At 37.7% G+C, this 26,850-nt stretch overlaps 1 protein-coding gene across 6 annotated transcripts in view; it reads left to right on the forward strand.

Annotated features, from left to right (window-relative positions):
* The window catches only part of TRAF3 (TNF receptor associated factor 3), a 68,154-nt gene extending 41,314 nt beyond the window's left edge, over positions 1-26,840 (forward strand). For 2 of the 6 annotated variants that reach the window (XM_009636870.2, XM_035892424.1), the window contains exons 4-11: positions 371-475; positions 1,366-1,533; positions 6,154-6,234; positions 8,918-8,992; positions 10,803-10,895; positions 15,318-15,458; positions 20,467-20,641; positions 21,849-26,840. In XM_009636870.2, the coding sequence (XP_009635165.1) occupies positions 371-475; positions 1,366-1,533; positions 6,154-6,234; positions 8,918-8,992; positions 10,803-10,895; positions 15,318-15,458; positions 20,467-20,641; positions 21,849-22,420 (1,410 nt within the window). In that variant the 3' untranslated portion in view covers positions 22,421-26,840. The remainder of the gene's footprint in view (positions 1-370; positions 476-1,365; positions 1,534-6,153; positions 6,235-8,917; positions 8,993-10,802; positions 10,896-15,317; positions 15,459-20,466; positions 20,642-21,848) is intronic. The other 4 variants (XM_035892425.1, XM_009636871.2, XM_035892426.1 and 1 more) reach the window with 4 other exon arrangements.
* The last annotated feature ends 10 nt before the right edge of the window (positions 26,841-26,850 follow it).

Below are 26,850 nucleotides of genomic sequence, written 5' to 3' on the forward strand. Positions count from 1 at the left end.
TGTGCTTTAATTCACCAGCTTCCCAAACAGTGTAGAGAGTTCTAGCATATGCAGGCCTGTTATTGGCAAGTAAATAGCAAAATATTTAGTCCTTTTTTGTACCTTTTACTTTATTGTACTTATAGTAGAAGTGAAGCAGTAGTAGAGCATCTGTCCAAATACTATCTTTCACTGGGCTGCTTCATAGTGGAGGAATTCCAGTGTTGTGCACATTTAAGAAAAATGGAATGCTAGGATTTTATTTCTGGCACATAAAGATAGAATTGAATGACAATGCTGTAGCCAAATTGCGTGGCTTCTACTTTACTTGAACTTGCATATTCTTGAGAGGTTTTAAATTTCTAAAATGAAGTGATTTCTGATATTTCAGGTATTTAAAGATAATTGCTGCAGGAGAGAACTACTTGCCCTTCAAATATACTGTAGAAATGAAAACAAGGGCTGTAAAGAACAACTGTCTTTGGGTCAATTACTGGTAAGTAATCTAGCATAGTCATAAGCTTCCTTTTGAGTTAAAGAATGAGAAGAAATCTTGTAAATTAAAACCTCAGTCCATTTCTTGACTTGCTCACACTAGTGGTTAATCTGATTTATGAATGTCAGAATAGAGTTAAACTGTTTGAAACTCAGCTTTTCCATGAGCTATAAGGAATTGTAGTAAAAAAATCACATGATTGTGTGACACTAAAGCTCAGAAATGTAAATGCATGAAGCAAATGAGAACTGGAGGGAGAACTAAAATTGGGAAAAATCTTAATGTGAGGAATTTTAATTCCTTTTTTGGTCTGTTTTTATTTTTATTTACCAGTCTTAACCCTCTCATGTAAGTGGTGGTTTATGCGTGGAGTTAAACCTTTGGCTTCTCCAGACTTGTACAAAATAACTTGTAGCTTTGTTTCATGAAGGCGTAACATAGTAGTAATCTGGTAATTTATAGCAGTCTGAGGGACGGCTACACAGCAGTCTGCTGTGAGATGTGTAGGTACTTAAACTTGCTTTGAATGAGCAAGCTCAGGTACTTAAACAACTTAAAGCAGCATCTATGTTTATGTGGAATAATATACCTTGATAAAGAGTGCTTACCTCTTGTTTAAATAGCCTGTGTGGAATTTTGGACTCTGGTAGAATGCTTCAAGTATAAAAGTAGCTTGTGTACATCTATAATACAGTGAAATCTGTATGGAGTGTAAAGTCAGAAATGCATTCCTGAGCAGATTTGTTAGTGTTTGCTCTTGCACAATGTAGTGCACAAAAAAACTTTGCTTACTTTCATTCCGAGTTATTTGTGGGATGTCTCAAAGGATAGAAGACATGCACAAAACTTAGTTGGCTTGACCTTTTTTTTTTTTTTTTTAAATCCTTCAGATGCATTTGAAAACTGATTGTCAGTTTGAAGAACTCTCGTGTCCTCATGCTGATTGCAAAGAAAAAATACTGAGAAAAGATTTGCCAGACCACGTAGAGAAGACCTGTAAATACCGGGAGACAACCTGTAAATACTGTAAAAGCCAAGTCCCAATGATTATGTTGCAGGTGCAGTATTTTCTTGTGTACATAGAACAAGATTCCATACATTAATGTGGAATAATAACTCTTCCTGTGCTTCTGTGTAGCTGCCAGTAGAGTCTTGGCCTCTCAGCTAGAATTAGTAAGTCAAAAAAATAAATAGGCCACTTTTTTTTTTTTGCTGCAAAAACACCAGCTACTGCACTGACTGGGAGACATTTTCTTTTTTCTCATGTTCAGATACTGCATTTAAAAAAAAAATCAGACCCACTGCATAATATTGATACTAAAGTAATTTTTGCTATGCTTTTTTATTTTGCATGAATTGAAATAATAAATGCAACCACCATCATAACAATTAAATGTTGTGGAGGAAAAGCGTAAGCATAGCAATTGACTGGAGAAACGGCATCTTTCTGTATAATCCTTCTTGGATCTGTGTGATCTGTTATGAGAGGAAAGGAGGAAACAATGTAAAAACAGATTGTGTCCTGGCATAAGCAGCAGTGGCACGTGACAGGCCTAGGCAGAGTTACTGCTGTTCCTGGCACGCGAGTAGGTTGTCTGATAAGCAGCATGCCGTGAGTTAGAAGTATAGAGCAGAGGTTGAGAAAGTCATACTCGCTTCACATGTAGAATTGTAACTTGACTGTGTTTGCATTATTTCACATTGAACTGTATTATGCTGAATCTCTTGCTGTAATTTTGACTCTTTTTAAAAAAAATTCTGTTCACATAGTTTGACAGTCTCGGATCTTGGACCTTCTAGTGCAGTAAGAGTGATGTGAGCCTTCACCTGACAAACAATGCACAGGAACACAAATGAAAATTAAGTCCTGAATGATCTTTGAGCAAAGAATGCTTCTCATGTCATTAGAAAAAGGCATAGGTAGAAGCTCACCAAGTTCTGATTTCGATCTAGCTTTCAATTATTTGGGTGTAAACTCGTACTTTAATAATTGTGCATTACCTAGCAGAAGATGGCTGAGATGTGAAAATACACAGAGAAAATTGAGTTTACACTGTGTTTATTCTTGCACACTTCTGATACAGAGGCGAAACTGTATGTAGTTAGATTATGGATACTGTTCTTACTGAATTTTCTTTAGGCTGGGAATTGATGTGAGGCAAAAAGTGACATTAAAAAATGCGTGGTGTCTTAACAGACAAAATCAGTCAGTATTAAATACGTCTCATTGTACAAGCTGGATTTCCGTATCTAAGCAACATGCTCACAGGTTCCTTGTAGGCAGTTTCTTTTTATAGGAGCAATGTAGTTAAATTTTTGAGAGTCTGAAAACATCCTTACGTTTTGAGGAACGTAGAACTCTGGTTTAGTTTAAGAGCTCTCTCTTTTATCAAATGTTGATGGATTTGACATTTATGGAATCTTTGAACTAGCAGTAGCTTTCAAGATATTCAGAAGCCGAGGCAAGCTTTAGTCTATCAGATTTTTAATTCACAGCGAAACCTGTTTTAGACATACATGTTGGAAGCGTGAATGGCTTATTACTCTGAAGTACAGAAAAGAGCGTTTGTAAATAAAGTAATTGTTCTCCAAAATCTTAAGTGCTGGGAATCTGAGTTGCTTTAAGAGATAATAGAAGTGGCTTATCCAGAGAGCCAAAGAGGTTTGTTAAAATGTAGTTTTATGCTGATGTGTCACTATTTTGATTATAATACAGCTGGTACCATTATTCACCTGCCCTTAGAAGTTCTAAACAAATCTGCATTTGTAAATCAGAACATTTCCACAGTGTTACATGTTCTCATGTTATCATTGGCTTATATGTTTCAGTACATAGAAAAAGGACAGTTTTGCTTTCATGTTGCTTTAAGGTGCAGAAAGCCCCACAATGAGAAAATTAGCAATTGGCTGCTATTTTTCAAATTTTTTTCACCTAGATTTGTAGAAGTTCAGTGATTATAGAAATGCAGATGGTTTTATTTGTTGTGGCCTGATAAAATGTTGCCTCATTGTACATTAGTAATGAGAATCAGAAGCTTAATGAGACTGTGCATTTGAATGAAAGGCTCCTTTTGACTTCTAATTTGAGTTTTGTCACCCAGAGCTTGAGTTCATCTCTAGCTTCTGTAGCCTAAAATTTTGTCTAATGCAATAATGACTGAAGCAGGCCTCAGTGACTTGAACTGAAAATGGAGATAGAGGGACCGTACCGAGAAAAAAGGTATGCAAATGGAAACAAAAATAATTTTACCGGAGTACTTATGGTTCATGTCTTCATAGAATCCCATGACCCGTGGGGTAGGAAATCCCCATTGTTGGAGGCAGACTCTTTAGTTAATAATGTTAGTACACATTTTTTTAGATTCCATTTGTCTTGCCTGCACTGTCATTAGGTGAGTTAACTTCTTAATTTCTTCTCTTTTGTTTAAACCATCTAAAAGTTGGGGTTGTAACTCCTGGCAGATAAAGAAGGTGCATTGTTAAAACAGAAATTAGTAGCCTGAAATGCTTCTGAATTATTGTATTTTTCTGTGGATAATCCACAAAACTACTTGGAAGTGCTTCTTTTATAAAATTGATACTTGGGCAGTAGTAGTATGATGCAGATGTGGAAGGACAGCATTACTTAGTGCCTAGGCTCTTCACTACCACCCTGGCCACAACAGGGTGCCCTAGGCAGACCCCACCAAGACAATCTGGGCTCTACCCAGTAGTCTGAGATACCACTGAGCTGACTGGGACAGCCACTGGGGAAGACATGAGACATTGCCTTCTTGCTCCCTTGCCACTGCTCTGGAACCAGATACGTTCCCACTGTGGCACTGGCTTCTATGGGGAGCCATATTAATATCCTGGCCGCTCCTCACCTGTGCCAGGTGCCCTGCATGTGGCATCACCCATGTTTTATGATGCATTTGGGTTTGTGTGCTGGACTGGGTGAATTTAGCTGGTTGGTAGGAAGAGGGTTCTGTCACTGGAATGGGATTAGGGTGGTATATCCTGAAGTAATTGGAAAGGCTCCCCTTGGTTCCAGAGGGTGGGCCCTGGGATGTAGAGTGAGGAGGAGAACTGGAGAGGGCTGAGAAGCTGCATGGTGGCTTTTTATCTCTAATCGAGAGTCAGTGTCATCACCTTTGCCAGACTGGGCAGGTTAGAGGAGAGAATGAGTTAAAATCAGGGAATGAATGTTAGAAGGGAGTATTATTTTTCTAGTTTTGTAGTTGATAAACCATTAAAGAAGTTTGTAGGGCAGTAGGCTCACAAAGCTATGTGGTAGCGTGTGATGTCTCTCTTCAACCCGATTACAGATGTGTTCAGAATGAGGGGGGGCCCAGGCCCAGTTCTTGAGACTGAGCAGAAATGGCCCCGTGAGCCATTGCTGATCAGAAGAGTACGATAGTCACCCTGACAGAGGTTACTCTGGGGAGAGATGATGTGGGTCTGTAGCATTGCTCCTGGTTGGGTGTCCATGGGTGGGGAGGGACTGAAGCTAGCTCCTCACCCCCACATTTTGGGAGGCTGTCCCAGCTCTGTGGCTAAGGAGCAATTTAGGCTTCCTTGCTTTCTGTCACTGTGCCTGCCTACATGTGCTACGCCAAGTGAATTAGTGAGAGTAAGAAGGATGGCAGGATAGACCTGCTTCAGAACAGCATACCTGATGATCTGTTTTTAAAAGCAAGGAGGTATACATTTTCAGATATTTGCAGATTTATGACAGAGTTCTGAACCAAGGCCTTTCATATCTTGGAGATTGGGTCTCCTTTATGTCTTGGTTTTGTTTCAAAAAATAGACATAATATCGGGGCAAAAAAGGCATGCTATTTGTTCTTCCTTTTCTAACAGGCTTATAAATCTAGACCTTTGTTTCCTTTGCTTTTCTTAAGTACCAGAAATGAAACAGTTTGTTTCAAGTTGAATGGGACCTGTCACTTGACATGAAACAAAATTTTTTTTCTTTTCCAGATTTTTCATTTTGTTGAGAAAAACTGAGAAGAAATATAAATTCAGTTAGCTTGGGCCTGATTTTCTTCCCTCCGTATGGTGATACGGTTTGACAGCTATACTGAAGTACCTATCGTCATCTAGGTTCAGATCAAAATGCCTGCTCAGCATCATGATAAAATTTCAACATCTCTTTGAACTTTGGGTGTATAACAGTGAGACTTAGTATCAGACGTCTGGGAATCAGAATTAGAAAAGAATTGGAAGGGGAATATCCATACATAGGAAAGAGATTTTCTGAGCATGGGCAATGCACATTTTTTTTAAGAGCTTTTTCCATGCACTGTATAACCTTACTGAAAAGGACATTTGCAGTGGTTCTGCTCACTTTTAAAGATGCCTGGTTTTGTGAGTAATTCTTGGGGAAGAAAACTTAACTTTTATCATTGTTTCATTGCACCAAGTGAAAACAATAAAATGGGAAGCAAATCGGTTTACTCTGTGTGGGAAAACACAAGAAAACCCTTATTTTGCTTCAGAATATCAACACATCTATTGAAAGCATAAACTGATGTTTGAGCAGTTGCGGTTCTGTAACTCTGCACAATTGGGATAAACATTAAAAAAATCTTGTGTGTTTCTTTTAATTATTGTAGGCTGCTTTTCTTTGCAGGTAAGTCCTCTCTTTAATTTCAGAGTCAGAGTGATTTGTGGTTTGTTTGCTTTTTCCTCTGTAGAAACATGAAGATACAGACTGCCCGTGTGTCATGGTTTCATGTCCTTATAAATGTAGTGTTAAAACACTCATGAGGAGCGAGGTAAGAAGTCATGCCCAGTGTTGTGCTGAAAAATTAAATAATTTTTTTAGTAAGATCTCGCAAGAATTTTGCCAGAAGCCATTTACTTATTAAAATGTGAGATCTAAAGAAAAGCTTTTTCTACCACACAGTTAAGTGTGATAACACTCAAATATTTCTAACGATTTCTTGAAAAATTATTTTAAAAGAAGTAATTTCATAGTTTTGTGTCATTATTACACTTGGCTTGCCCAAGATTAGCGCATGTCTTTCCTGCTTTCATTTTTACTAGCTTTCCCCCTTCCCTTCCCCCATTTGAAGCATTTGTTGAGCACAGTAGAGCAGCATCTTGAGGTAGTTAGCATATATTAAAATTGACAAGAATTAGTAAAGACTAGGAAAATCATAAACGTGTAGAATCATTCCATGGAAAAACTTAAGTTACAATTAAATCTGTTAAATTTGGGAAAAAATAATAACTGACACTTAAAGAATTAGTGTAAGATAAAGGGTAATACGAGTACAGCATTCCAATAGCCCGATGCAACAACGCATAAAAATTTCTCTTAATGTGTCAAAGTGCTTGCAGTAATATACAGACCAGATTAAAAAAAATTAAAACCTGTGTTGTTTGAACAGATCCATGTTCTTGTACATAAATGGATATAAGTAGCATCTGTCAAAGTTGATGTGCGTTATTTTTTCCTAAAAATAGAACTTACCAAGGATGGGGAAGAGCTCATTTAAGTCTTCAGGACTCTATAAGCCTCACTTAAGGAGAGTTAAGTTTCTGATCTGAGGATAAGCTTTTCTCTTTTCACTGATACTTATTTCCTGAGTTGGATTCATACTATTTTTCAGTTACACTTGTAAATTATCAATCATGTGATAGTGCACAAGGCACATAAGGCACCTGCCAAACACAGGGGCAGTCTTTTCCCCCAGCATAATGAAATACAAAATGTATGATAAATACTGAACCTATTAACAGAAATTGAGTTGCTAAGAAAAGAGAAAATATGTATACTGAGCCAATTCTATCAGTGCTTACTTCTGAGTTTAGATCCTGGTTCTGGAGCACTAGAGCATAGTCTCAAATCTTGACTTCAGCAGTTAAAGTAAGAAGAAGAGGTATATCTGAGTGCTAATAAGAATGGACCCATTAAAGCCTAGGTCGTTACACCTATAGTCAGAATTGGGTTCTGAAACTATTGGTAGAATCAGAACTTTAAACAGTCATCTTGCCCTGCATCATCTGTTGCTGTATGTTGCTTAATTTTTTTCTGATACTGTGAAAATATATTATTACTTAGCTGCATGGTTAGGGACAATGACTCTAATGCAGAAAATGGGAAAATGCCTGCCTAACAGTTTGAGAAAATTCTGTAGTGTACCACAAGTGAATATCTTACTGTAGAATAAAAGGCAATTTTTTGTGTTTAATTCGTAACTCTTTGGCAGACTTCTAGTTTTGAGAAGTTGAAAATGTGGCATTCTTGTAAAGCCTGTTACACCACATGTCTCTTTCTTATTTGGACTGACTTTTTTTTCTGAAGCACATGTCTTTTGAAGCTATACTGTGAATTTCTACAGATAGTGTTTAGAACATCATAGGTGTATATCAGAGATGAGTGACCGAATGCATCTTGGTACCTGATTTTTAAAGACTGTCCTGTCTGTTCCAGAGCGACATGTTCAAAGCAGAATTGGTTCACCACTTCTTTCCATGGAGGTGGTTGAGCTGAGTCATGTGGGGCTTATGGTGTGGGAATTTCAAAAGAGATTTTGAAACCCAAGAGGGTGATGCCAGCTGAGGAGCTAGGCTCTAGCTCCTGTCTGCTTTGTGGGCAATACAAACTGCAGATCCTGTTTTTGAAGAGAGAGTGTTTGTTGCACTACCCCTCCCAAAAATGGCTCTTTGCTCCAACTTTTAGGCAGTTTGCATCCAGTTGCTGCCCTCTGTGCTGCAATGGCTGCTGTCTGTATATATGTATATGCTTCTGTGAATTGGTTTATTTTTAAATGAAAAGTGGTCTGTGCTCGTAATAATCCGATATTGGAATAAATCTCAATCTGTGAAAAATGCAGGCATTTTACTAATCAGTATTAATCCTGTGTACTGCATTTTTTTAAAGTTACTTAATTGTACCTATTCTAAAACTCTTTGTCTGTTTCATGCAGTACTTGTTAGTCTTTTTTGTGTAATTTAACGTTAAATTTGGGCACGGAGAATTGCATGTTATGTTTTGAAAAATTGGTTCCTCATGAAATTAGGGTTAGAAAAAATGTACTTTATACTACAGTGAAACTGATCTTAAGACTTGCTCAGAACACTAGTAAAAAACTGGCCTGTTGAGAAGAGATTGTCATTCACTAAAGTCAAATGAAATCATATAAATAATTGTAGAGTGTGTTCTTTTTGTTCACTTTTCCAAATTGGATTGCCTATTGAAATAGTCTTTAGTAGAAGTTTCACTGTATATTAAATGTATCACACTGTATACTGTATTGGCATGTGCGTGTGGTTTACATATGTGTATATATAGTATTTGCACTTTAGGTCAGACTGGAGAAAATATACACACGTGTATTGTATGTTCTGCAACCGGCACACAATACAAACCTGATAACCTGTGCCCTTTATGTTTTGAGCATTATCATGCAAACGTCTTTTGCCAAAACTCACATTTTTTTCCTATTGCAGTTGAATGCACATTTGTCAGAATGTATTAATGCCCCAAGTACCTGTAGTTTTAAGCGTTATGGCTGCACTTTTCAGGTCAGTATATAACAATTATACTTCCCAATTGATGAAAGTCTGCAAATAGAACCTAACTCTTTGACGTGAAAGTTCTGGACTTCTTTAGTCTTGGTTAAGGAAAAGTCATCCAGTTGCACCAAATGATTATGCAGCAGATGTTTGGTTTTCCATTTAAAAAATAAACAATATGAAAAGCCCACACATTCCTGCAGTGGTTTGGGAGTTCAGTTATTTAGTTACTTCTTGTTGAAATAGGAAGATGATACATTTGAAGAACTCTTAAACTTAGAATAAGAGGAAAGACACTTTTATTCTTCAGAAAATAGACTAGTAACTTCAGTTGTTTCTATGAAAGTATTTATTTTCTTGAGCTAAGTATGTTTATATTTTCTCTCATTTGTGTGTCTTAATATTTTTATTAAGGTTAAACATAGGTTAGCACACTTAAAACACGTATTTTTATGTGCATTCATATGTCTGTGTGCACACAGGTGTATAATCAAAGCACAGCATGAAATTTATTTATTTTAAAAAAAAAAAAAGTTCTAGATTTTAATCCTGGCAATCCCTGCGATATTTTAAAAATAATTAAAAAAGCCAAACCTTAGAGTTTAGTGTCAGTAGTATTATTCCGGTCTCTTCCAATATTCTGCTTCCCTTACTATACATCTTGGGGAATTTGGATTCTTATATAATGAAGAGATTAGTCAGGAAATTTCAGAAACCGCTGACAGGAAAAAATTGAGTTTATCAGATAGTGTGACTCATTTGTTAGCCCGTGATAACGTAAAGAGACAAGAACTGTAAGCAGCAATTATTTGCAATAAAATACTTCCTGCAGGTATTTCCAGCTTCTTAAATAACGAGCATTCATCATTTTAAGTGTTAACAGTAATGCTCTTAGTGGTAGAACTGATCAATGCTGTAACCCTGCCCACTGTTATGTCGTATGTATTGCCATTCATTTTATGTATGTATATGTGTGCATATATGTACATATATCCACATATATATTTTTAGTATTTTATATAGAGTACATACCTTGAGGATCATTGAAACCCTTTCAGTTACTTTGCAGCATATCTACCATCAAAGCTAACATATTCTGCATTGCAAAACACTTACTGAGGTAGGTGTAATGCAACACAATACAAATAAAGAAAGTAGTATGGTCTGCATCTTATGTACTCTGTATATGATCTATGTGTGTTCTGTAAACTTTTTATATAGTGGTTATTTGTAACAGCACTTATAGGTTGTGCAGAGGCAGCGTATCTGAATATAGAGCAATCATGGTAACATCTTAGGAAGACAAACTAGGCATTGTAATATCTCTCAAAGTAGTTTATAAAGCTGGCAGTTTCCAGTGATGATAAATTTATCTTAAATATTTGTCTTTAATACTCAACTGAGGGAAAATTCAGTGCTTATGAAGCTGTTCGTGAAATACAACAGAAGTTTTAAATTACAGTTTGGGGAATTGGACATTTTAGGCTTTGTATGACTCAATTGTGCTTTATTTAGTGTAAAGCTACACAGAAGACTCTAAAATACGATTCGTTTTGTAAATCTTGTTCTTTTTTATTGTCTCTGACGTATCAAGTACACTGGATGGAGATATATGGCAGTTGTATAAAACACTTGCTATATTAAATGTATTCCTGACTTTTGTAAATTCCCAAGTAGATTTCCCTTCTCTCTACAGTTCTGCAACATGCATCCGTGAACCAAAATATGTAGTGTTGGTTCGATGTCTTGATATACTCTTTCTTTGTAGGTTTAAAAGAAGTGGAATTGGCTAAAATGTATAAATTCTTTGTTGTCACAGGGAACAAACCAACAAATTAAAGCACATGAAGCCAGCTCAGCAGTGCAGCATGTTAACTTATTGAAAGAGTGGAGCAATGCTCTAGAAAATAAGGTATATCTTCTACTCACTTCTAATTTTCATTGATTTCTTTAAATCATATAAAAGTACTAGAAGAAGCGCTTTTTTTCTGTTTAACAGCTGTTCAACAGTACAGCTAAAGCATTAGTAGGCTCCAAAAGCAATCAAGCATTTTAGCATATCTGGTACCTTTGTTATAATAAAATGCTGTGAGAAACTTGGCTTCGCAACTCCATATACAATTTTCCTCATTGGTAACTTAATTAAAACACTTTCTTCACATAAACAGTCTAGTATTGAAATTCCTCTCTGAGCTGCCTTCTTACAAAAGGGAGGGTTTGGAAAGCTATGGCAGTGCTGTGAGCTTTATTTTTGCTACCTTGTATTTTTCTAGAGATAACATTATTAGAAATACCATGTAATAAACTGGTTATTTATTTTAGTTTCTTGCTCTCCAAACTTAATGACCTGCAAAGGTTAATTAAATTAAACATATTGTAACTCCTGGGCCTGGTGATTTCTGCTTTAGTGCTAGACCAGAATGGAGTTCATGTTGCAGTGCTTCCTTGGGACTCCTGGTTTTAGAATGTTTGGGATTTGGGAGATGCTGGAAATCATATCAGTGTCAGCTACAATCTTGTGAATCATTTGAATGACTTAAATTTTATTTGGAGAACAGATCATTAAGGCTTTGATTTAAAAACGCAAAACTTCAGAACAAATCACTGTTTTCTTAAATCTTTTTAAAAAGATTACTGTTTTACATAGCCATTACAATAGCGCTTCTGCTTTTGGGGGGTGGGGGTGGAAATCCCAGAATTATTAAACTGTTTTACAAATGCAGGCAGAGGAGTCAGGAGCCCCTTCAGATTTCTCTAGAATGAGTTAAATAAGAGTAGCAATTCCAGTGTAAGCTCAGTGGCAGTTATGATACATGTGGCTTGTGACTTCTGTCATTTCACAGCAGACTGCTAGCTCAAGTTTAGCAAACTCTGTCTAGAAAGTGTATTCCCTTCTTGGCCTACAGTGATCTCTCATGCATGGGTTTCCAGCAAAGTCCTGCAGCCGCAGGAAGTATAGTTTTAAAGCAGAAGTTAACAGGAACAGCAAAATATGATTTTGTCCCCAGCACATTTGTCCCTGGACTGTTTGGTTTTGAACTTGAAGCCCCATAAGGAAACCACTGAACCTGGGAAAAGTCCAGTGTAGGTTTTTTGAGACGATTTTTACTACATGCCTAAGTCTTAGTTTGATGATCAATAACAATGCTTAAGTTTGCTTTTGCATCTGAATATCCTTGTTAATGTAGGAACTGTACATTTTCCATTTTGACAGATAAAAATTCATATCCTTAGTTCTTTTTTCATTAGTCTGATTAAAACCATAGGATTTATTTTACATTATAGGAAAAAACCATGTTCCCTGTGACTTCCAGAATAGATCATGTTCTGCCTTTTGTCAGTGTCCTGAGAGGTGCTTTGTCATTTAAAAAATGCCCAGCAGTTCTATGTTTGTCTCTTATAGAGCTAAGAGAATATACACTTTACTACTCTCTTATGTTCAATTTTCTTTTTTCATTTAGGACATAACTGCTTATCATTGTTTGTCCATTTTTTTTTTTCTTTTCACTTCCTGCTTTGTAGACTTCTTCCTATTCATAATAAAGAGTTGAATCACTGGAAATCCCAAGACCATGCCAAGTTACCAGAATAGCTAACCACATAGCATATGTCAGTGACTTTATTCTAGAGAAGGGTAACAAAATGATTTGTAATTTCGTTGTTCTCTTCTTTGAGAAAAAATTAATGGATGCGCTGAAGAACAGCAGTGCAAAGGTAACTCAGCTGATGAATATCACAGAAATCTTGGCCGTGCTGAAGTTGGTGGAATTCTTGTCATTGGTTTCTGCAGGGTCGAGATTTCGTTAGGGGTACTCACTGCAATATGTATGGAGGGGGAAGGAGAAGTTGCCTTCTCCCAGTCACCATGTTCTTTAACAGTGCTTGTGGACTATGCAGACTGAAAGTCTTCAGAGCTGCAAAGCTTGTGCCGAGTTATGAGTTTGGTATTTGAATGGTGCTGTTGGCAAAGAGTAGTAAGAGAAGGACAGATGTAAAATCTTGAATCAAAACTTTGTGGGGCAAATTAAAATTCAGTGTTTTCACTCTGTGATGAGACAAACCTGCAGACTGAACTCCCACAGGTTTTATGATGTTGGAAATAATGACTTGAACGTAATTTTGTGGCTTCGTCATATTCTTAAAGAAATCTGGTATAAACTTAATATGTGAGTTAAATATGGGACCTGTCTGGTTTAATCCAGTTCTTTGTGGTATCAGAGTGTTTCTTCCATTCTTTTTTAGTAAGCAATAATAAGCAATAGCTTAATTTGAAAAACTGCTGAATAAGAACATGCTTTATCCTAGCAATATTTCAAATATGACAAGGAAGTAAAGGAAGCTGATTGATGCAGTTTGTAAATAGATGCTGTGTTTCCTTTACACTGTTTTTTAACTCAAGTTCCAAAGACTTATGCCAAATGCAATTAGGAAACTATATTTAGTGTTAAAGATTTCTTATTCACAAATTGCCACCAAACTACAATTACTGACTTAGGAATGACAGTTCTGTATCACTAAGGGCTGCAGGACATAATTCTATTTTTCTTGTGTTCTGTAGAACTGCGTGGAAAATCTCAGTACAAGACAGGCCCATGTTTTATAACTTGTACAAAAATGGAAACGTAATGCTAGTGACACAGAGTGTAACTCCCGTATGATTGGGAGGCCTGGGGAGGAAACAATGAGAAAAGGGGAATGTAAAGATCACGATTAACTGAAGAACTCCAATTCATTAAGGAAAAGGAGGATGCAAAAAATTAAAGTGGCTACCCAGCAGATCTGAAATACATGGGAGACAGGGGTACTAGTTCGAATTTAAACTTGTTCTTGAAATTTTTATCATAGCTTTGTCTCATTTCTGCTGAGCCTCTTTGCCAGTTGTTCATCTATAAAATGTGGAACTAATGTAATTATGCACACATGCTCTGCTACATTGAAAGGTAGATATGCACATACATTGCGGTATCTCTGTATATGGGCCCCTGTCCAAAGAACGTGCTGACTGGCTGTGGACTTTGGCAGTTCCTTGGTCTAGCTTAGGTCAGTATAGAGATTGAACCTACTTACCTTTGTAAAGAGGCTAGCTTCTCGGGTCTAGGAATGCAGCGACACAGAAGTTGCTCAACTGTGTCTGACTAGAGGGCAGTTAAGGTGGTAGAATTCTACAGTGGCACCCACAGCAGAGGTAAAACTGGCTTGATTTTAAACCAGCATCTGTATTGGGGGCGGTGGTGTAGATTTTTGGGGGAACATGAAGCATCCAAGTAATTGGTCTTAATGTAGAATATTTATCAAAAGATTTTCATGGGTCAAAAATAGTGCTGCTTCTTATCCATATAAAGATCTGTCTGTGGAACTAGTTAGGGCATGTCCAAATGTCATTTTGTGTCAAGTGTTTGTTTTCTGCGTTTTTGCCACTGAATAATCTTGCCTGGGAAAAATGAGGTTTAAGAAAAAGAAAAAGCAACCCACCACCACAAAGCAACCCCCTTCCCCAAATCACGTTAGTGAACAGAGGCTGAATTAGTGTAATGGAGAATATTTACTCTATTACTTTCATGCCCAAGGAGATAGAATATATGATATTCTTCTAACAAGGCTCATGTTTTAAAATCAGAATGAGTCACTAATGAATGAATTCATAAAACGTCAATACAGAGAGAGAATATAATCCACAGCCTTGTAGATTTTTGGTCTTTTCTACTAGTAGGCACCATTGCATTTTCCTTCAAATGCATGGATCCCTTCTGTATTCACTCATTTCAGGAGTTTCCATCACCATCACATTCTGTGAAGCCAAGCCAATCCCATGCAGATGATGTTTTTCCTTAAATTTGTTAATGATCAGGATAGATTGGAGTAGGTGGGGCGGATTAACGTTTTCCTTTCCCGACTAGCTTTTCAGCTGCTCGGCTTTTCTCTGGTATCTCTTCTGTGCAGGGCTCAAGTTCTTAACACTGATCTAGAGCTAAATAGGTTGTTTTTTCTGAACTCCAAGCAACTCCCAAGTCAGTTAGTGGAAATGAGGAAACAAAGCCATTAAATAACATTAAATAACAAAACTGAATAAAGAAAAGATTATGCTTAGACAGAAGTTCTTTTGCTGTTTCTGTATCCCACCTGCACTTTCATTAGCCAAAGTTGTACTGATACCATGCTGTGGAAGTGCAAAAGTATCTCTCAGAAGGTTGGGGTTGGTTTATTTATTTGCAAGACATGGAGAGAGATTTTACTAGGATCTCATCCCTTTCATGTGTGTAAGATAGTTAAAACTAACGAAGTTATAGGTATTTTTAATAAACTTTGGCAGGAGTAATTGTAGAATTTTTTCCAGGTGGCCTTGCTCCAGAATGAAAGTTTGGAAAAGAACAAGAGTATACAAACTTTACATAATCAGATTTGTAGCTTTGAAATAGAAATTGAAAGACAGAAGGAAATGCTGCGGAATAATGAATCTAAAATACTTCATTTACAGGTAAGAAATTTAGAATCTCCCCATTAAAGCAGAAATGGTAGTAGCTTCTGTTCTGTGCCTTTACACTTGTAAAGTGAGGTGTTCTAATTAAAAAGAGGGTGGGAGAGAGTTTACCTTATTATAAAGCTATTCTGAATTTTTTTTTTTTCCTTCTGGTCAGTATCTGGTTTGTTTTGATACTTCACTAAGACACTGCAGTTACCTAGCCTATGTTAAAATAAAAACCCCTGTTTAAAAAGGGAAAATATTGAAAACAAAATTACAAATCTTATTTGAAGAATAATCATAATTATTTTTTCTTCTCTGCAAAAAATAACTGCTTGAGGAACTACTGTCAAGCTGGAGGACAAGATTAGCACCTTAAAACTGTCATATGTATAATGTATGTTTCTTTTCTACTTGCTGGTATTTTAAAAAATATTAATCATGAGTGAGATCAGTCTGGTGTGGAATTAATCCAAACATAGTACAATGCATTTGAATACACTTTTTAAAATTCACATTTCTGCTGTCCTCCTTCTGAGGAAAATGTATCTAATTATTCCTTTGCCAGGAGGTCTGAGTTTCTTACTCTGTGGTCTGAATCACCTGGCCACAAGCCAGCATCGGCCTAGAAATCCTCTGGATGCACTAGCATGGTGCTTAGCCCAAGCTTGAAATGCTTTGCTTTGCATTCAGAGCTAACTTGGAATGTGGATGCTGGGAATTTGTGTTAGCTTGAGTGGTACTGACCACAATTAGGGAAATCTCGGGGGAGATACTTAGCGAGCTATTATGCAGGTATCATTTACACATTATTTTAGTATGTCTGTTGATAGAATATCAAATACCTGCTTTAGCATCCAGCTTAAAGGAATGTAAATAAATTTTATCTTTTTCACTTACTAGTCACTTCACATACTAAACTGCAAATGTTGATATTCAAGAAAGATACAAGTATCCAAACTAGAGTATGGCTAAAATTCAAAGGGTAGCACATTCAAGGACTCAAGACCCTCAATGTTGGTTTATAAGGAAACCTTTAACTTTGGCAACAGCAACATTTCTCCTTATAGCACTTATTTCTTTCAATGTTCTGCCCATGTGGTAACCAGTTTAGCCTGTCTTAGTCATTGTTATTTGGTCTGATAATAGCCTGGGATATGGCTGCATGCTTGCAATATTGCATTCTGACACTGGGAAGCTAATCCTTGTATGTATTGATATTGCTGATTGAATCTACCAGGAGGTAAGTTAATTTGTCAGCCTGGGGTTTTTACACATGCTGTCTCAAAAACCAGTGATGAGAGGGGAAATGGAAAAAATGTAGAGCAGAATTTTTTCGTGATTGTCTTGATGACAGATTGCAATATCTTTGATTTCCTCAAGCTGTACATCTTGGCAAAATCAATTTTCAAATGGTTTACGTTAAGAAAAAAACCCACACAAAACAGTACGTTTGGCAGACTCCAACAGGTAGCTTTTTTGTGGTAATAAGTATTGGAGAGGATGCGTTTTGCTCCTTTTTTTTCTCCCCCACCTCCCTTTACTACTACTCGCCAGTGGCTGTTTTAGTTTAGTTATTTTAAGCCATACTGTGTTTTACAGCTGTTTGAACCTGGTGCCTTCCACTTACTGGAACTTCCTGGGTCAGTCCAGTTGTTAAGGACATCCTGGAATCACACCTCAGTTTGTTTTTCCCTGGACAGTATGATTAGCCTCCTTCTGTTGCCTGCTAGGAATTGAAGGAATTAGTTACCTGTTGAGAGCCATTCTGGTTCTGGGTTGCACTGAGCAGCCATGGCTATACGAGAGCCACAGATATTTCCAGTGTAGAACTGGACAAGCATCAGGTCTGGACAAGCGTTATTGGCTTAGTCCCCTAAGTCCTATGCATGCTAGTAATTCCTAGTACAGTTTCAGTATTGGTAGTCATGTAACCTTCTTTGGCTTGGGAACAGCTGTTTCATGGAGCACGGCTGGCATCATCTGTGCTGTGAGGCATTTAATGCAATTACTGTAAATGCATCAAAAGTGGGCACTGGCAGGAACCTCAGCCTTGAGATGTTTTGATTCATATTAATTTTCATATACTGATCTCTAGGGAGACTGTTTCTACCAAGCGAGTATGTGATACTTTTTTGACTGCTGTCTTATGGAAAGGAACTTTCACATCCAGTATCCAGTCTTTCTCATGAGTATATGGAAGCATACTAGTAAGCCAAGTCTTAAGCTGAGTGTGGACATGAGGTACTTAAAGACAAAAGAAACAGTGACCTTATGAATATGAAATTATTTGATTGGTAATACATTCCTTCAGAGGAGGAGGATGTATGATTTGTTTTCCCAGTCAAGTAGTACTTTTGGTTCCTTTTCTAGTGTGTTCTTTAGCTTTTCTTTGGTTTTGCTCCATCAGTTGCAATGGAAAGGCCCATTAGGAACATCTGAGAGAGACACAACTGCGAATATAATGTTCTTCAGTTTTCTAAATTCTTTTAGTAATAATAGTGCTAAAATTCTGGAAATTGTTTATTAGAAATACCAAACAATACCTCGATGAAAGTCAACGTCAAGAAGAGCCCTCAATGGTTTGCCAGGCATATAACTCTGGATTAATGATCTGGAGAGGTCAGTTGCTGGAATAAAAAGTGCATGCAGAAAATTGATATCTACTTGAAAATTTATGAGTACAGTGTGAGACATCTGTGTGCTTTCTAATGGAATAATTAGAGGGAGTGAAATTCTCCACTGCTGCATTAAATTCAGATTTAGTACATCAGTATCTCCCAGTGTGAGGGAGGTTGACTCCCTGTAGGGTAAAAAGATAAGAGATCCCACTGCTTTTTAAAAACTGAATGCAAGTCTATTTCTGATTATTCTACACCTTTCGAGTTCTCATGAAGACGTACAGGAGATAAAAACCTACACTTGCCAACATGTAGTAGAAACAGCTAAAAGCCGTAATTGGTTGTGCGTGTACAAAGGTAGAACGTTGCACACAGGTTGATGGAGAGAAGTTGGTCCCTAGTAACAACTTCTAGTAAACTTCTCCCAAAAGAAGAACAACTTAGAATTCTTTTGCATCTTTACCACTTTCCCAATTCATTTAAAAATGTGTTTATTCATTTTGTTTGATACTGTGTTAGTGCCAAGAGGTCCCAAGTGGAACTTAGAGCATCTCTGTACGAGGCAATGTGCAAACCTATAACCATGTAACTGTTCTTGCCTTGGAGAGTTCACATGAGTGAGTAGAGGAAAAAGATCAGACTTGGGCACACCTTGAGTTTACTTTTGCATGTTAACTGTGAACGAATGGCCAAATCTTGCAGCTCTGCTCTTACAACATTCGTTCAGGCCATTCCATGGTGTGCTTCCTTTTGTATGTGTAGCTAACAGCCCTTCCTAATTTTATTTTCTAATTACTATCAGTCCAAGTGAGAGGGTGTGACTGTGTTGGTAACTGATGATCAGTATGTCCAGGCAAGTTGCTTAATCTAATGGGACCCCTGCATTTATGATTCAGTACACAACTTCCCTTCACAAAGTCATAATTTTGCAAGTGAGATATATTAGCTCGTTTTAAAACACAAACATAGAAATAAATAGTTAATCTTGAAATGCATTAGATTACTCAGTGGTTTTGAGACACAACAAAATGAAACACTCCTAGAACATGACTTTGCTACCTGGCTTATCAAAATGACAGCCTTTAATTAATTGTTACAGACTTTCAGTATAACTGAAACCACATGATTAAAAGCAAATGCCTAAAAGGGGAAATGAAGGTTGCATGAGCCAGAAGGGTTTTCCCCATCAGTGGGGAACATTGAATCCACATGGCTAACCAGAAGGCAAATGCAAAATAACTATTTTCTTGTTTTGTACTCAACTGCTACATTTTTTTAAGAAGTGAAAAATCATTTTTACACGTTGGCATATATGATAATAAACTAAGAAGTTAGATCTGGAATTTAACTGTAGGTGGTAGCAAAAGTAGTTTCTTGTCTCAAATATTTGTGTTATCATTTGAACTTCACAACTGATTATGGGGTTCTGGCTAAAATTCCTGCTAGTCCAAATTAGCTGTGGTAACATAAAGTGCTATGTATTTCTTGCATCAGATTTGAGGTAGACTGGGAAATATGTTCTCCTTTATATTTGTAATATACTGAGGTGCTTGCAATGTCCCTTTTTTGGAGAATATCAACCTTTTTGTGCTTTGTTGTTTTTTTTTTTTTTTTTTCTTGAGTGCTATATTTCATGCCTTGCCAAAATCAACTGGGTTTTTTTCCTTGTTTTCTTAAAAAGACTCAACCAGCAAGCACTATCACGACACGTGACTTACTCAATTTAGGAAGTAAGGGTGGGAATTTTGAAAGTGCTTAAGTGCTGACCAGAAATGGTAGTTTTGCTTATGCTCTTGAGGGTTTCTGCTGTGGTTATGGGCACGTAATAACTTAGGCTTTGATAACTGATCCATGTGAGCTTGGAGCTTGCTAATGCCGCTGTATCTGCACATCTGCCCCATGTGTGCAGGGGTACCGATGTTTTTCTGGAGGGGTAAGTTATTTTGCTGTAACCCAATGATAAACGCAGGCACATGAGCAGCCACTTGATTCACACCATGGTAAGTTGTTGTTGTGCCCATACTTTGTTGCTTAAGTACTCTGACACGAAACCCAACAAATATTAGCCCATAATATCAATATAGAGATGTTCAGAGTATTGTTCTTGAAGTGAAAGGTTTTTAAAAAAAATTTAGATGAGCACACTAACAATTCTCTTTTTTTCTTTAAATAATTGTGTTGATAATTCTGGTAGTGCTCTAATAATAATACCTATGCAGCACTAAGTGTTTTATAAATCCTTGAAATATTCCTCTAAATGTTTATGTTACTAAAATATTTGACATAAGTGAAACTTGTTTATATTGGAAATGCATGTTGTTATCAGTACATAATCCATGTTTAATTTGTATAAATTAATGTATTTTTGTTATTTTTAACTCAAAACTTACTGTTTTATAAAGCGAGTGATAGACAGTCAAGCAGAGAAACTGAAAGAACTGGACAAAGAAATCCGTCCCTTCCGACAGAACTGGGAGGAGGCTGACAGCATGAAGAGCAGCGTAGAATCCCTCCAGAACAGAGTGACTGAGCTGGAAAGTGTTGATAAAACTGCAGGGCAAGGAGCTCGAAATACAAGTAAGTGTAAGCACAATGGACTGAAGTACTCGTCAGCGTTGTCAAGAGAAAAATTACGTCCTTTGAATGGCACTCCCGTTGTGATTATGTGGAAGCAGGAATAATACTGATTCTTCTGATTTTTGAATAGGAAACTGCGTAAGCCCTTTGATGTGGCATTGCTTCCACGCTGTTTATTAGGCTTGACTCTTTTCTTTTATTTTCTTGACCCTTGTCTTGATGACAATGTTAGTTCATTATAAATAGTTTCTCAACTGATCTTTGACAGCTAATGGCTTTCAGCAGCTTCTTTAAATACAGTCTTGGTATACTGACAAGTCTTCTTTTATTACTCTTCTCCCCCATGAATGGATCAACAGTGTGGTTATCCACCTGAAACCACCTGTCCTGATATCTGTTACAGAAGTATATATGATCTAAATAAAACTGAGAGATCTGCTTGAGAATAAGGTTATTGTCGTGCTTGCTGAATAAAGAGAAAACTGGTGTTTAGCAAGATAGTGTAGATCATATGAAAGTGTTTAAATGATTGGGACAAAGAACGTTCAAATGGATCGGTATAAAACAAACCTGCCTTATGAATTCATCTGCTTCTCAGTATTGTATGTTGGCCAATTTTGCCAGCGTGCAAAGAGAAACATTTTCACCTGAGGGGAAAGGGGACATTAAAAACAGCCCTCTCTCTCCAAACTAAGTAAGTCACCATCTAATGCAGAGCTAAGCTTGAATTTTCTCTTCTTTTATGATGAACCTTAGACAAGGTAACAGCACTACGCTTCTGAGACAAGTAGTGTCTGAGAAAAGTACTTTGAGTGATCAGCGATGCTTCTGAATTTCAGAGGGATTACGTAGGATGTGTGACCACTTCCCAAGGTCTTCACTGCTAATGGCAATCTACAGATAACGCTACCAAGTGTCCTCTCAAAAAATGGAAGCCGCCGTAGTTATATTGCTTAGTGACCAGACAAATTATGTTAGAAGACTTGAATATTTGGCTTTTACTGCATGTGTGATTAACACCCATGTTTGTAAAAAAATCCCAGTTTACCTAGGTACTAGCTGGCAAATAGCTGCATCGGTGACCAAATGCACTTTGCTTCTTGGGGAAGAAAATGTTTTCATATACAATAGCAGCAATGGCAATTGATTTTTGCAGTCCTTAGAAAAAAACACTTCTCTCACCCTTGTCCTTTCTGTTTTCTGACAGGCCTGCTAGAGACACAGCTGAGCAGACATGATCAGATGCTGAGTGTTCATGATATTCGGCTGGCTGACATGGACCTCCGATTCCAAGTTTTAGAAACTGCCAGTTACAACGGAGTATTAATTTGGAAAATTCGAGATTATAAACGTCGGAAGCAAGAGGCAGTCATGGGGAAGACTCTGTCCTTGTACAGCCAACCCTTTTATACTGGATACTTTGGCTACAAGATGTGTGCCAGAGTTTACCTTAATGGAGATGGCATGGGAAAGGGGACGCACTTGTCGCTGTTTTTTGTCATAATGCGTGGAGAATACGATGCGTTGCTTCCTTGGCCCTTTAAACAGAAAGTGACTCTCATGCTAATGGATCAGGGACCGTCTCGACGCCACTTAGGAGATGCTTTCAAGCCAGATCCAAACAGCAGCAGTTTCAAGAAGCCAACTGGAGAAATGAACATTGCATCTGGCTGCCCGGTCTTTGTGGCTCAAACTGTTCTAGAGAATGGAACGTATATTAAAGATGATACTATTTTTATTAAAGTCATAGTGGATACATCGGATCTACCAGACCCCTGACATACAATGGGGGAGGCGGATTAAACAGAAGACGACTCCGTTTGGGGTTTTTATATCAGTTTGTCTTCAATCAGAGGTCCTAAAGCTCACAGAACCACCTTGTGGAACAGACGGAAGAGTTTGAAGGCATAACTGCATAGGGTCCAATTGCGAAAGTAGCAACACATTAAGAAATCATACCATGGTATATTTTTTAATAGAACTAGCAACACTTAAGCTCTGAAGAATCACTTATCCCTCATGAGGATAATGGTTATGGTCAGAGAGGATATTTTTTTTTTTTTTAACTTATTAATGATCTAGTCAATTGGAGGTGAAAAGACATATACAGTATGTGCTGAATAAATTACTGACTTTTATTTCTTTAAGCTAGAATACAAAAACAAAAAAAACTTCACACGTGGGCTAGCTGGAAACTGTCAGCATGTTAAAAGAAGAAATGATGAAGTAATGTTGCAATTATGATATTATTTGAAAAACTGAGGTGCAATCTTGTCTGAAATATACTATATTGTCTTTTTAAGGCCTCATCTGGTCTCTGTTTTAAGAATTACTTTGTCAGAAGATCTTGGAGAAGTATCCATGTCTTCTCAAAAGTATCTGAATCAAAATCATATTTTTATTTAAAGTTCTATTGTTACAGAAAACATTTTATTTTAAAACTGTTGATAGACTGATATTTCTTGGAAGAAAAATAGAAGATATCAAACACTGGTTATCACTTGTGATAGGAAAAAAAACTATTCAATTCTGTTATTTCTCTTTAGAAATGTAAACCTACAATATATGTCGTAGTTAATGACACTATTTCAAAATTAAGGAAAAATCACTCATGGATGCTGTGCATCATTATCAGATTTATAATTGTTTTCACCCTAAAATAGGGCATTTGTTGAACTTTGGAGTTCTAAACGGAATCCTGTACATTTTTTAAAGTTCTGCCCCATGCTTTCCAATCAAGCTATATATGTTGCACATTATGCTGTCAGCAGTATATAGTATTTTCAGTATTGGGGAGGAGGATTAGTGCTGAAAAAAGCCTATATGTTTGTTCTGTACTAGCAGCCATTGCTTCTTAAGGACAAATCAGCAATGTCTTAATCCAGTGATGGTGGCTTGCATGCATACATGTGCCTTAGATGTGCTGTGCTGCTTATAAACCATAGCTTTTTATTCAGATTAATTCTGATATCTGAAATGGTAGTTTAATTGGACTTCAGGCATAATGTTTAGCCTTGTCTTCAGAGCCCTTAGGTACCTTGCCATGTACAAAATAGAAGCCAAAGCCCATTTCTTTGGCTTCTGGAGCTTCTATGACTTGGCCGTGGTGGAATCCATCTTATTCAGGTGCCAAAACGTTATGCTCAGTGCTCCTATGGAGCTTGGACTAGAGAGTCTCCATGGCCACTGTGAAGGCAGGTGACATTTTTCCTCTAATGCCTGTGGTTGTAAGGTGGCATCACTTGAAAAGAACCCATCTGAGAACTCCGTGGGGCTGTGAGCGTATATGCTCATGATGGCTTTTCATAGCAGACAAGCATCCTAACAGGGAATGCACAGGCGGCTTCTTATAACAGCCTGAACTGTAGTGGAAAGCATTTGCTAGCCCTGAAACATGCTGATTGCAACCTGCTGTGTTCATCTGCTTCTATTTAATAGCCTGTGACAAGCAAGTCTAGAGACGTAGCCTGACTGTGGTGCTCTTTAAAATCCAAGTACCTCTTAAGCAGAGAACGGACTTGCACCACTGTTTTTAGCCTTCGTGGGCTTGAAAGAAAACATTGCATCTCAGCCTTTAATGTCAGGTTGTATCAGTTTTCTGCTTTTTGAGGCATAGTCACAATTTTTGTCTAAGGTGCAGTTGAATTCATGCCTTTGTATTTCAGCTTGTCTTTTGCTGTTGTCTTTTTTGGCTGTGCCTTCACACACAGTGCCTGCAAGAAGTATTTATGAATATACAATGCATGCTAAGTGGTCTTCATGGGTTTTCCAGGCACCTGCTAGAATACTGCCTGCTGCTGACCGTCGCAACCGTCAGCAGCAATTTGTCTTCCTTTTCTTGCCTTCCATTGTCCAGGTACTGTACTCCCTTTATGGTACATAGCTGTCAACAGGTGCAAGCTCAAACATGGAGGCACGTGCTAGTATTTAACGGCTAGCACGGGAGGAGGACGTTCTGCACAAGAGATAAATATCTATAGATATACCCACATCTATATCTCTAGATATAATTATATGGCACTTGCAGTTTTATGCAGGCTGCATAAGCAAACCCATCACTTGCGCTTTAGGGAGAAGGTTCGCTCAACTTGTGTCATTTTAATAATTGTGAATGTAGGCAGCTGAGCTTTTGTGTTTGTGCATCACAGAATTTTACTGAAAACAGGATTCCCAAGTGGAAATGTCCAAAGGACTCTCCTCCCATTGCTAATGCATGTCTGGTAAACTTAAATGAAACCGTTTGGCCATCTCAAAACAGTTTATATCCTGTTTCAATCTGGGACTTGGAGGAGACTTCTAGTATAAGCAGGGCCCAGCATATTCTGCAGATTTGTGACTACAGTTTCCAACTCCTGTGACAGAATTGCGCTTCTAAATCCAGGCTCTTTAAAAGAGGAGGAAAAAAGAGTTTCCAGCCTTTGTGGTTGAAAGAGGACGTTGAAACATACGAAAAGTGTAAACTACTAGGGAAGTCTTCCTGAGTCTGCACACAGCCTAAACTAGTAGCTTTAAGAGATCTGAATATCTCCTCTTAGTGGGATATTGACTCAGAAACTTCATAGAGAAGTTTAAATATGAACACTGCTAACTATATTAATGCCGATCACTGTAGCAGAAACATCAGTCACTGTTGTATTTCACAGATCTCTATGCTGCTTTCCACATCTCCCAAGTGCCAAAAGCACCAGCTGCCAGAATCTTCAGCTTCACTTGGGCAGCTTTTATAATGCAGTAATGTGCTATCGATATAAAAATATTTTTGCATATATGCTTTTTATCACAGTTAATAAAATGGAGGCCTACTGCACTTATTTTTTAAAACTACATGAAGCTGCCAGAGAATTTCCAGTTTGCCAACCTTGCGTACTGTGAAATCCAGGATCTTGCTACACAAACGTAGACACCGCCTGCTGTGGAATACCTGAAGCCTTGACTGTAACACCCCTTTCTCCGCAGAACTCGCGGGCCATCTCTGTAGAGTTCTTACTGTGTACATAGAAATCGGTTTCCTCTGCTTTCCAGCAAGGAGTATGTAGCATTTTTGAAAACAAGGCCACTGTATATTCTCTAAATTGAAAGGAAAAGATACCTGGTGCTTTACTCAACACTTTAAATTATTTAACTTTTTCTCTTCACTGAAATGCCCTTTATCCTTTTTTCTGTATGTTCCTGACCCAGATATCCAAAGTTTTCTAGGGACCGTCTGTTTAAAGTGATCCATGGGGCGACGGTCTGCCCCCACAAATACTCTTGAGCCCGGGCTAACTCCTGTGGTGTGCCATTATTGCAAGTGGGTCCCAGAGTATTTGCGCTACTTTGAACAGAGTTTCTTCAACGGAACCTTTTTTTCCTCTGCTTAGTAATTCTTAGCAGCGCACAACTGAAGTCTCTTGCTGGTATTGTTTCTTACCGATGACGCTCCCAGTTATGTACAAGCCTCTTCCGTTTCCAGCTTTCTCTAGGGAGATTCCAGTGTGTGACAATCTGGATGTTGCCCTTTCCGTACACTCTTCAGCACAGGGTGAGTGCATCTGTTACCTAGAAAGTCTTGAATTCTAAACAGGATGAAACTATTTGGGTGTTTAAAGACCAACCTGCGATTATGATGCATGACCACGTCTGCATTACTTCTCTGATCTAATTAAAGGGGTCTTGTTTCAGTTACTGTCTACATGGTACACCTTCAACTGCTGACTTACAATATGCAATGTTGATTTCAGCCTTGTACTGTAAATGTTGTTCTTCACAAAGAGAATGTGCAATAGGAAAAGGGGATGATGGGTGGCATAATTTTGACGGAAAAAACAATGTTGTGGGTAACATGCTAGATTTCGTATAAATATGAAATACAGTTGTATTTCCTTTTCCTGTGGGTTTCCCTACTTGGAAAAGGAAAGTTGAAGATATGTGCCTGTTTCTGTGCCTGGTGAATTTCTCAAATGCAAAGGTACTAGAGATTTGTGTTCGTTGTAATTTAAGCGTTGAACCCATGAATGTTAGGTTGTGATTGTACCGCTCGTGTTTCTCGGCTTGCCATGATTGCGGCTTGCTGAGATGGAGTTTAAAAGCTACCACCTATTTGTATCTGTATTCCATCACGTGGGATAGGCATTTCACCAACAATGCAGGGTTTCTGTTCTTGTTCTGTTTCCTTTTTAAAACACTGGTGCTGTTTGGTCCAAGACGGAGGAGCGTGTAGGCAGTGACAA

The sequence above is a fragment of the Egretta garzetta genome, unplaced genomic scaffold, assembly GCF_000687185.1.
Source record: "Egretta garzetta isolate BGI_Z169 unplaced genomic scaffold, ASM68718v1 scaffold374, whole genome shotgun sequence".
Classification (NCBI taxonomy): Eukaryota; Metazoa; Chordata; class Aves; order Pelecaniformes; family Ardeidae; genus Egretta; species Egretta garzetta.